This window comes from Schistocerca cancellata, chromosome 5 (genome assembly GCF_023864275.1).
Source record: "Schistocerca cancellata isolate TAMUIC-IGC-003103 chromosome 5, iqSchCanc2.1, whole genome shotgun sequence".
NCBI lineage: Eukaryota > Metazoa > Arthropoda > Insecta > Orthoptera > Acrididae > Schistocerca > Schistocerca cancellata.
In genome coordinates, this window is record NC_064630.1 from 257,717,161 (window position 1) to 257,729,833 (window position 12,673).

Genomic DNA, 12,673 nt, shown 5'->3' on the forward strand with positions numbered 1-12,673 from the left:
GTCATGACATTTTCGTCGGATACTAGTGTTAAGTATCCTCGAGCACTATATTATGGGGGCAAATAAATAATATTTAAATACAATTGACAAACTACGGAGAAGGATCATAAGAAAAAAGACGCTAAAATCGGCTGTTGGGATCACTATACAGATCTGTTCAAAACGTTATAGCTTTTAACCACAGACTGTAAGTACTTTTACCCATCACTTACGCATATCAATATGTTTGGTGAGTATGGTCTCTTGAAATGGAAGAACAGTGTAGCACTAACTTCTTACATTATGAGATAAATTCTCTGAAAGAATGGGTAAACAAAATTCTACTGTATACTAGGGACAACCCGAAGGAGGTTACGCTGTTTTAGAGAGACTGGTCTTGCGTTCGGGAGCATGGAGGCTGTACTCCCCATCAGGTAATCGCGATTTATAATTTCCGTGATTTCCGTGAATTACTTCATGTAAATGCTGGGATGGTTACTGCTACATAGCCACGTCGATTACCTGACCCGTGCAGACTTTTAAATTGTTCAATCCCTGTATATATTAAACGTCTGACCAATGTATCCACGGATGAACAAAGCTACAACTACCTACACAGCTTTTGAGATTGGGTGTTTCATCAAATACTACGGAGAGTGTTACAAAATGAAGCAACAGAATCGAGGGAAAGTGTGAACAGCAATTTACGACTGTTTGCTGATGACACAGTGGAGCACGGAAAGGTGCCGTCGTCGAGTGACTACTGTAGGAGTATACAATGACTTAGACAAAATTTGTTGGTGTGATGTATGTCAACTTGCTCCAAATCTATGAAAACATAAGGAAGCGAAGGAAAAACAATCCTGTAACGTTTGAACACAGCGATAGTAGCGTGATACTTGACACAACCACCTCGAGTAAATACCGAACCGTTACGCTGAAATGTGAAATGAAATGAAACGAGCAAGTCAGAATGGTAGTAAGATAGGCGAATGATCAATGTTTTATTGAGAAGATTTTGAGGAAGTAAAGCTCGTCTATAAAAGAGACGACTCATAGAACACTAGTGAGAACCATTCGTAAGTACTGCTCTAGTATTTGGACTCCCCTTCAGGTGGCATTACAGGAAGACATTGAGAAGCGATTCAGAGATTGCTGCTAGACAAGTTATCGGTAGGTTCGATGAGCAGGCTCTTATTACGGAGATGATTCGTAAACTCAAATGGAAATTACTGGAGCGGAAGACAAAGTTCTTTTCGCACGGTGCTGTTTTGTAAGTTTAGAAAATCGGTATTTAACACCGACTGAAGAACGGGTCTTTTGCCACAGCCGTACATTTGTCTAAGTACTATGCGGAAAACATACAGGCAATTACGGTGCGTACAGAGGCTTATAGAAAGTCGTTTTTCCAAAGCTCTGTTTTCGAATAGAACGGGAAAGAAATTCTCTAGTAGAGGTACGTGGTAACCTCGGCCACGAACTGTACATTACCGTGCGGATATGTATGTAGAGGTAGATATTTACATGTACAATTATTGTAATTGTTCTAAAAATTAAGACATGTTGTGTAAGATTAGGAGTGAAAACCTGTCATACATTTGAGGGTATAGTGATCTTCCAGTTGACAGAGCTGCAGCATCGTATTTGTCAAGTTCGAGACATAAAAAACGATGAATAAATATTGATCGATGTGCTCGATCAGGAGCAATTCAGCATTTGTGCTGACGTGCTCCTTTTCAGAGCAAGTCTAGACTTCTAACATAATCAAACCAGCCGACTGACGACATTCAGTGTATATGCGTAATTGTTTCTATATGTTATAAACAAATTGCTAATCGGTGTTATTCAATTTAAGATTCATTCATACGGAAATGTCTATCAGATAACATAAGCATTATTTTTACATTTGGCAATTCAGATGGAGTTTAATGATAGCCATACGTATGTCGGTACGACTATTATCAGCAACCTATCAGCCACAGAAAATGTCAGATGAAAAATTGAAGGACAAGTACTTTTATCTAACCTTAAGCCATTTCATACTCCGAGGGAGAGATAACTAAACGTTTCCACTAACTTAATGAAAACACTTGTGACGTTCACAGTATCACGGTAAAGAATACCAGGTATATATAGGAAGTGAAGACTAGCGAGTGGCACATTTGGAGACCTACAGCCTCAACATGAAGACCACGTTTGCTGTTGTCGTCGCAGCCGTCTGTCTTGCCGTCTCCCCAGGTAAGCTATATCCAGAAGCAAACTGCACTTTGCCATTTATATTTAGTCATGATGTCACGTCGTTCAAAGATCGACTCACTATTCAGTAATTCTATGCTATAGGGGAACATTTTGACATATACTATTCAACGCATTCACCTCATCAGCAGCTTAGAATGGGGAACAAATTCATTGAAACGTTTGAGCCTATTATGATTCTAATAATTCTCCCTCCACCACAACATTAAAGTTTTAGAAGCATCTTATCACAGACAGGTGCTAGAAGAGAGCCTCAACAATGATAGCTGTGAACAGCAATTTTAATTGTAGATAATGATATGGCATATACCGAGGAAGTGGTTGGGCTACAAACACAAGGATGAAAAGATGGAACATTATGTTTCGAAGACGAATAAACGAGGCTTGAAGGTGTAGCACAAGAAAGGATTAGTGGAGAAGGGAAAAATGTCTGGCGTTGGCCTTAAGGGATTTCGTGGAACCAAGCAAAACATAAAGCTGGGTGTCTGGGAGAGAATTTGAAAGAAGGCACTACTGTTAATGAATGCGCATTTCTCTCTCAATCAGCAGTTATCCATATGCGCATTTGTGCTTGCACCCAATGGTTATTTTGAGAAATTTCCAGAGTGCTTTCTCGCATTCGTTCACTTTAATGGAGAGAACACATGGATTCTCCTTGGTTGTCTCCACGTCATGACGTCATGTGCTGACGATCCACAGGCACCCTGTCTCAACCACCACAGGTTTTTTTTTCTTTTTGTACATCTACAGTCGGGTTGTGGTAGGTCACCAGGTGTTTCTTCCGTCAACTGTAAGCTTATCATTTTCGTCAGAGTTGCGGGTTCTTTGGGAGACGTGCATTCATCGAACATTGTAGTCCTGACAATCCAAGTTTTAGGATTGGAATGCCATTGCTTTTTTTTAAAAAAAAGAAGACAGAAACAAAAAACGTGTGAATCAGAGTCAGAGAGAGTGTGCCGTCTGGAGTCGATGTAGACAGGACGTTGGGTGGAACAGAATTGTGTTGAATATTACTGAAACTTAAGACGAAACAAATGTCAGAGACAGATAAGTAGAGGAAAGACAATGAGAGAAGAGTCAAGTAGAGAACCCGGGACCTGAAAGAGAAGCTGGTAACCTACCATCTATGAACCCTCAATTGACAATAATCAGGTTGCATTAAAATCGAAAGGGGACCATAGTACTGTAACTGCGTGCACTGTCAGATCTCTCAACCATCTATTGTTTATCTGTATGTGAATGCTTCACCTTTAACTAAATAATATTCGATAGCATTTATCTTGCGACCGCTAATACTCATCGAAATGTGAGCGACAAGGCGTGGGAAGCTACATTGCATAGAGAGAGTATGGTCTTGTCCACAGGGGACGCAGCCTCACTGGAGGAAGCTTTCGTGAATACGACAAGGATCATCCCTGCTCCCAGCACATCATACTCCTCTGCGAATGGGACATCCATGAAGGAGATGATGATAGCCGCTGTCTCTTCTTACCTGGCCAACATGACGGACGGAATCGGCTTCCAGACAGCCAACGCAGCCCGGTGGACTTTCAGGTCGATTCGCAACATGCAGGAGGGCATAGAATACACTGTTAACAACATCCAGAGTGGAGTCAATGATTCATTCGACAACATCCTGCCAGTGCTGGCCACAGCCTACCGCAACTTCTCTTCTGCTGTCAAGGGTGGCTTGAGATCCACGAAACACTTCAATTCACAAGTAAGAGACTGTTCTCTGATTCTGTTGTGTACTATCATCATTTTTCCGCCGTAATCATACACCGCAATTAAATAGCCTTAACTCATCAGTGTGTCGATATGTTTCTCAGGGGAACTTGAGAACAGATGCTGGACAGCAGAGGGACAGCGGCATTTGGACTATGGACGAGGCGTTCGTCCACCTGCCGGAGACAGTGGCACCAGACCTGCAGCGGCTGCACGACTGGATCGTCGAATTTGCTTACATCGGCATCTCAAACGCCACTGCCGAGCTGCCAGCTATCATGGAGGAACGCCGGGTGACGGTGAGGACTTCAGGATACACAGTGGGGAAAGTCAATATCAGATACATCTCTCCTGGCTTGTGTCTGGAAGATGAACGATTATGTTGTGTTGTATGTACTGTTTTGTGTGACGGATTTATTTCTATTACAGATCTTAGGCTTTGTGAATACTTGATCAATTTTACCTCTTGTACGCTTTTCTATCGCTGTATCAAGTTCCATCTACTGCCCTGTCAGGCCGCAGTGGCGTACTGACCATTGGGAGTTAATAGAAGTCGGTCATCGTGATTAATGTTGTCAGACGGATACAAGTTCATTGTAATGATCGAATCTGGACACCAGTTAATGAGAATGAAATGAGGAAAGCATCTGTTTACTTATTCAGTGTTTATCGGTCTTGAAGACTGTGTGGACAGTAGAAACGATCTCCACTAATTGCACTCTTGGGCTCTTTGGATTTATTTCGATATGGACCCCAGCTGTTGTAGACCATTCGCGATCTCACCCAGTTCGCACTTTCTGAGTCTGAGAAGCGAACGAGTTTCTTAGGGTTTTACACTTTTTATAAGAATGGAGCGGTAACCGTAGGATCAAATATTATTGAGGAGAAAATAAACAGCAATCAATTGCCAAATGCAAGGTTTATTTAAACCCATTGCAGAGGGGTTTAAATAAACCTCCATTTTGCAACAGAAATAGCTGTTTATTATTTCTTCAAGAATATTGCAGTTTTGGCTACACGCTGTTCATGCAGGCAAGCCCCATGTCCTGTGAATCGAAGTCTTTACGCCTTTACTTTCTGGTTAGTGTTTCGTTGCTGCATCAGTTCCTCCAGCAAAATGTTCTTTCTTTTTACGTAATATTGCGAGAATTAAATCGTAAACGAATTTTACCCTTTGCCAAAGTTTCTGCTGTAAATCATTCAGCATCTTCTGAGCAGGCCATAAATAGTGACGGTAATGCGCACCCATCAGCTTTGTACAATTACATGCCGAGCGATCTGCGTATGAATACACGAAGAACTACAGTGAAAGCATCTGACTGCCACGAACACAGTATAAATCCTGATTGGTCAGGAATGAGTGTGAGGTGCGTTTGAAGGTCACTTTTGAATATGTTTTCCTTGAATAACTCGAAAACGCGCTCCTTTACGAACATAAACTACATGAAATTCCCTACAGAAAGCTACTGCTAATTTTTTCTATAGGCCTAATAGTCTGGGGGTAGCGAGCGAGAGAGCTTGAAAATGTTGTGTCTGGATTTCGAAGGGGTAGGTATTTCAATGCGGATTGCATAAAACGACAGCGGTAAGGGAAACTGAATCAGCCTGTATGAAAATGTTGATACGCAGTTTCCTTTTCTAACGTTATTCTCTGAGTTTTAATACTAATTGTACACAGTGGCTCCTAAAAACAGATACCGCATCGCCAGAGAATGTATCCTACCATAGGTACATAACGTTACTCGTGGAAGCCAAGCGAGCCGTCAGTTATCACCTAACTGGTATAGTGGTTACAGTTTTGCGTTAGAATTCCGAGATCCCGAGTTAGATTTTCTGATGTGGTATTAAATAATTATACCTGTTTTGTGCAAGTCCTACTGTATTGGTTCTCAACGATTAGGAAGTAAGGTACCTTCTCAAGGAACCAAAAATTAAAAGAATTACACCTTCACCCTGAATAGAGCACTTCAACTCGTGCATTCTACCGAGATGCTCTATGGAATGTACTATATGGCCATCACAGCTGCATGCTATAGCTTGAAGACCTTTATTATAATGTGTTTATAGCGTATTTTCAACGTCCACTTTCTACTGAAAAATATACAGGACAATATTTTGTTGCAGATCCTTTTGTGGTGTTAGTGTAAATAAATTGCTATGGGTCCCATGTGGGTGCAAATTTTTGTTCACCCTGTATAGAACATATTGTTGGGGATATTCCATCTAAGTGGTACTTTAAGGGGAAGAAATTGCCATTTGAGAGAAACATGTGGCTGGGGCATCAAACCATTCAGAAGACTGATCGACTAAATTAATGTTTTATTGTAGAAGAGCTTCTTATCGTTAGTGTTACTTATTAATTTCTGTAAATGTGAATTTTTTGTATCAGAGTCTATTTATTCTCCTGATACGGGAAGTCTTGAAACGTGAAAGTTTTGCCATTCTGTTCATTCTTCCTGTAAGCCTTCTAACATCCTATTCACAATTTTTGCTCTCAGTTATTAGATGTGCTCGAAGTTTTAACTCTGGCGTCGTTGAGCTTTGGTTTTGTCTAGAGTGAAATTAGGCCTAAGTAACAGAGACAGACGAAGTCACAGTGACGTGTTATCTCTTTCTGTGCAGTCGCTGTACCCTAGAGCGGCGGCTGCCATGGTGCTGGCGAACAGCTACCACCAGAGCTACGACCAGCTGTTCCAGGAGTACTCCAGCCCAGACATCTACAGCGACTACGCTGCAGCTCGCGACGAACTGCTCTCCCTGGAAATTGAGTGAAGAGCTGCATCCATGGACAACGAACACGTGTTAGTTGTTTGATCACAACACTGCATTTTGAGGCTGTATACTAGGATGTACGGATCAATAAATATCACTCAAGCACATTAAAATAATGTCTGATTATTTAATTATGTGTAGGAATGATATGAGAAAGGAACTGACTGAAAATCTCGGAAAACAGAAACGGTGATAAAGAAAGAAATAAAAAGAGTTATATAGTACCTTAGTTGACGGAAAGCCAGTAGAATAGGTTTCTAAATTAAGTGTCTCTGGAGACATGAAAATGGAAGAAGGAATTAGGGAAAGATTCGAGGTGGCATGCCATTTATTTAATTAAGTCAGACAGAATTGCTTCAATAGGAGAGACACGTATAGAAAGAAAGGAGGTTAGGGGTACTTGTACATAGATCCACCTACATTATGACATTGTCCTTATGACTTCGGACCTTGTATAGTGAGTAAGGCAGAAACAATCAGCAGAAAAGGTTACCGCAGGGAATACAAACAAGACTAGAAGCAAGAGAAACGAAAACACAATCACTACAAACAATAATAAAAAATGAAAAGGGGTGCAGCTAGGTGGAGTATCCAAATGAAATAGCTGAAGCAGTTTGAACATGTCTAGCGAATTTCGAGAGATAACATGCCATGGTTAGTGAAAGAGATAAGGATTTGCATTCAAAATGAGTTTTCAGCAATGCGACTTATTCTGTGTAATTGCATGTTTCTTTTCTTCCTTAGTTTTACATCCGGATCTTTTCTTTTATTATTCCATAGTTAAATTGCAGTTAAATGTGGCGAGCAAGACAGATGCCTCTTATTTCCTTACTGATTCAAGATATGAAAAAGTTATATACGGTATGTGACAGAATGCAGAGGGTCAATGAACTCTGTTGCTCCGTTAATATTCGTAATCCTCGTATAAACAGAGATTATGCAGCAAGTATTGTTTCTTTTTGAATTTAACTTTTGTTTTGTTGCTGACACACACTTCACTTTTCCAAAAACATGCTCTCCTAGGCTCTACTACATGGCAGTAGAATTACTGTTGGAGCCAAGTCATGCTAAAGTAGCATTTAGATTGATAAGCTATGAGGTAAGCAAAGATCGAGAGGGTGCGAGTGAAGAAAGATGGCGAGTGGTACAGCACTCTCGTTCTCAGCGCCGAATGGTGACTGTAGGCCTAATGTGTGATTAATGCGCGACTGCACTGACACACCACTGGCAGTGAAACAGGTGAGTACTTGAACCAGTACCTGGTGGCGCCACTCGTAGCTTATTTTGTACTTGGTTGTCATGGCGAATCTTGATGTGAGATGGGTATACAAAATGTCTCCCTCCTTTAATAGGCTCATAGTTTTCGAAGTAATATGGACAATCCACGGTTTGATGCAGCAGGAGGGAGACCGTTGAGAGTAACTCCACCCATTGACCTATGGTAGTGATGGATATGATCTGCTGTGGTGTAATATTGCTTTCACCCTTTCTCGCTGAGTTCGATATCTTGGCGTATGGAAAGGGGTGACGTCTATAGCAGCCCAGTCACCACGACAGGAAATATCGGCATAGCCAGAGGAGATAGTTATGGTTGTGCAATGCGGTGTCAGCTGACTATGGCCGCTGGAAGTATCTGCTCCTCCAGGAAGTGAAGGCAGTGTCGTCGTGACGTTGGTTTGCTGCAGCCATAGCTGATTCCAGTGGCAGATGATCATGGTCTGATCACTTGCGACGACAAACATTTGCTGTTTCACAGATGCTGGTGTCCATTCCTGGGTTTTGCCAAAGATACAAGCAAAGACATGGGATCATGCATGTAAATTCTGAAGTTGAGGCAATTCGTGTTTGATGTACAGTCGTGCTCAAAAGTATGCGAACGATTTGAATTGCATTTCGCCTGATTCGCATGCAACCCACATAACGCAGCTGTCTAGCAGGTCCTCTAACCGCTCCTTAGTACAGTCAGTTGACTATTGAAAATGGTACCTAAAAGTCACCACTAGAAAACTCTATTCTGTATCGCAATAACTCAAGATGTAAAGTAATACCACGATACTACAGATACCAGGGAACACCTTATCACAGATAAGATTGTCCTTAAGGCTTGGTTCCTAAAAGTCACCACTAGAAAACTCTATTCTGTATCGCAATAACTCAAGATGTAAAGTAATACCACGATACTACAGATACCAGGGAACACCTTATCACAGATAAGATTGTCCTTAAGGCTTGTAAGCTCACATTTATTGCAATAAATGACATACCTGAAATGTTACCACTCTCGTTATTACGTCAGATAGGTAATGCACGTAGTAAGTTCGTCGTATTCATGATTTACTCTTCAAGCAACATACCATACTTTTCATTTAACACTAAATGACATAAAAAATTTACGTTATTCACGAGCGGCTAGTTGAGAATATCTATGAACTTCAAATGACTCGACGAAGCGTCTCGTTCTGCATATGGATTCAAACCCAGATCATGCAGACTAAGATTTCGTGACTGGCGGAAACTAACAGTCATTCCTGACTAGGCATACAGAGATTGATATACCTCGATTTCAGACGGTATCAGTTAGCAAAAATCAACTTTAAATTACATAACGTAAACATTTTTAACGGTCTTGAATTTCTACCCAGCATCTATTGTCCCTGTTAACGAACTACAAGAGATGCTAAATATTGCTTCTTCACAAGTAACTTACTTGAATGCCTTGAGGTATAACTTTGTGTTGGACAGGGATTCGAACACAGAACATAAAAGGTTACAACAACAACCAATCGAACACAGAACCTAATCGGATTGTTATCGAAGCACAATCAACTGTAAGATGTCGGAACTCCACACGTATCGTGGTTGACTACACACAAAGAGACGTCAGCTACCGAATTTTTCTCCACCGGCAGCTCGGAATAACATACCTGAACTTACAGTGAATTATCAAATAGCTCTGTGTCTCACTGGGAGTAAAAAACGTCGGATATCGTTAGCGTTGACAACGAATTAAAATGCATTAAAAATCAAAATTATTATCCACTAGCAGATAGGTGTTCTCATGCTAGAGCCTGACAATACATAATGAAAACTTTAGTGCCAGGCCAGGATTCGAACCCATTCACGCGCATTATGTGGAGATGTTGAGGAATCTGCAGTTTTTAACAAACAACAAATTGTAGTCGAGCTGTATTGTCATGAATGGATCAAATTCCGCGTTAAGGGCGGTCTGAGCTGCATTCCAACTTCAGAACCAATTTTATAGACGTACAGAAGCTAAAAAAAAGATGGAATAAGTGTCCTCTGACCCTACATAGCGTTTGTTTCGTCACTAGAGATAAATAGGTAGTATAAGAGAGTTTACTGGTGATAGAGTTCCCACATTTCGCCACTCCTGACTTTACTGTGGTTCAACAGAACGTCTACTTGGTAGAGAAAGAATATCATGTTTAATATGAATTTCATATCTCAATGCCATTATACCTTCTTCACTTGGCGTACCCAGAAGAGAATAGAATCTGTCTCTCCCAATTAAAAATCATCGGTAAAAGTTGGAATCAAACTCAGACCATCATCATTGGAACCTATCATCAATGCAATAGACCACCAAATGCTCATCTCTGATGTTCATTTTTCTATCATAACACTGTTACGGCACACTCGATGAGAATTCTGACACACAGGCTCCATGTTGTCGTTTGCAGCATGTTCAGTACATTCATTTACTTGGTTGACCGAATCGCCATGAACTAGCTGGCTCGGCTACCCAGTGCATACAGTCGACTCTATTTTGTAATCACCGAAATAAAATCACGAAACTGCCATCTACACAGAACTGACAACAGTGTAGGATGCAGAAATTTAAATAGGAAGTGTTCCTTTCCATTTGAGCTACTCTATTGCGCTATCTGTTTGTTGAAAACGTCGTGCTGTGCAAAAGAAAAGCTGTAACTGTCTGTCTGTCAGAAGTCTAGATCCGGCCATATGCATTTTCTCACAGCACTGTGGAATGCGGAAGTTCTGGAGGAACTGTTGCTGACTTTTGGAGCCACTGAAGCTACATGACAGCTAGCAGCATAACAGTTAGCATCGCGCACTGTAGGTAAGACGTCGCGAGTTCCATTACATTCGCTGCCACATTTTTTAAAACGCAATTCTGCTGTCTGCTGAAGTTATCAATTTAATAGAACTTTGAATATAATTCCCTTCACTTCTCAACCCGAAATAGCCGCATGTGGAAAAAGGGCTAACTTCTGCGACATTTTGTTTTCTTTCAGGTTTAATAGACGGCCAGGCAGCAGATGCATCGCGAAGCATTTGTATTATGTATGGGGAGAGCGCATAGTGCAAAAATAGTCAGAAAAGTATTTTCTACATTAGCTGTCGTCTGGTAGTGGCATTTTATTCTTCTTCAAACCTTGTTTGACAGGCTTAACTCAGAACATGTTTTCTACATGCGTGTAATCAATAAACTGCATGTGCATTGTGAGACTGTTATAGATAACATCAGAGAATTCGCATATATCGTTGATAATTAATTTCTCTCTCATGTTTAGTATTGTTTTAATAACACTAAAAGAAACCTTACGAAAATTGTGCACTGTATTATAAGAAATGAAATTCACTGCCCACAATAACCTGATGAGGAAAATTTTTTAATAAAACTGAGTATCTGTACACAAGCGTGCTTCTATCGGCACGAATTTGTTAAATACTACTCACTTAGATTTCGATTGGGTCTGTGTTTAATTGGTATGCTGTGACATACTCAACAGGTATGCAAATGTGGCATTTCATAAATAAAGTTATGTATTCCTAGAAACCCAAAAATTTCTTGTCAGCAGCGGAAAGAGGCGTTACCTGTTGTGCAGCATTGTGTTTTTCACCGTTGCACTATGAGCTGAAAGTATTTTCTTGCGATTTCCTTATCGATGTTTCATCTGACTGCATGTAGCTCTTTCACAGAAGGGATAAAAACGTTACACTCAGCGAGACTGCAACCGTGAACCATAACAGTCGTTTTTCACAGGTCAGCACGTCACCACAGACCTAGCGAAGGAATATGTGTATTAGCTTCCTTTTACAAGACCAATAGCGGGTAGAGCTCGTAAACTGCTATTTAAAGGACGAAATTAGTTGCGATTTCCACGTGCAATGGCTTTCCTGGGCTGAAAACCGTAAATTTACAATCTTTTGTTACACCTCAAGCGATAATAACTCAGATTATTCAATGGAAATGACAGGAAAAATCAAGTGAACTTTGAGGCTTAATTCCGTGCACACCAGGAAGTAACTCGTCGATCACAGAGTTGCAAAACATACCTTGCCTTGTTGCCAAATCTCAGTTACAATACCAGCAGAAAGAAGAGGAACTGATGTGATCCTACAGCGGGCTGGGAAGTGACCATAGCTGGCGTCTCAAAGACGCGGCTGCTACGGCCTGGATTACGTAATGCGTCTGATTCGCATTTCTGTTACTGGGTTTAGGGACTGGAGCGTAGTTACTAATAGTACTCAGAACTGACTGAAAACTAAGCATCATAAATCAGTAACTCTCATAGTTGTTTTCGTAATTGTACTCAAAACTAAGAAACTCATTCACGGACATTTTCGTGCCTCGCTGATAGTCGAGCACACCAACAAATAGAAATAAAAAAGAACGTGTGTGTGTGAGAGAGAGAGATAGACAGAAGAGAGAGAAAGAGAGAAAGAAAGAGAGAGAGAGAGAGAGAGAGAGAGAGAGAGAGAGAAATAAAAATAGAAAAGAGTGAGAGAGAGGGTAAAAAGTGTTGTAAAGAAATTGAATACCGGTATGTAAAGAAATCTTTCATTAAAATGACATGTTACACATCATTACGAAATGTCGTATTCATGATCTATGGAACAAGTATTAATCTAATCTAATCATATAATATTGCTGACTAGCCGTGAAGAGTCATGAATT

At 40.7% G+C, this 12,673-nt stretch overlaps 1 protein-coding gene across 1 annotated transcript; it reads left to right on the forward strand.

Moving 5' to 3' along the window:
- The first annotated feature begins 2,097 nt into the window (after positions 1–2,097).
- Positions 2,098–6,777, forward strand: LOC126187936 (uncharacterized). Its single transcript, XM_049929303.1, has 4 exons — positions 2,098–2,217; positions 3,600–3,955; positions 4,065–4,259; positions 6,583–6,777. Exons 1-4 carry the CDS (start codon positions 2,163–2,165, stop codon positions 6,730–6,732), a joined length of 756 nt encoding a protein of 251 aa, XP_049785260.1. The 5' UTR covers positions 2,098–2,162; the 3' UTR covers positions 6,733–6,777.
- The last annotated feature ends 5,896 nt before the right edge of the window (positions 6,778–12,673 follow it).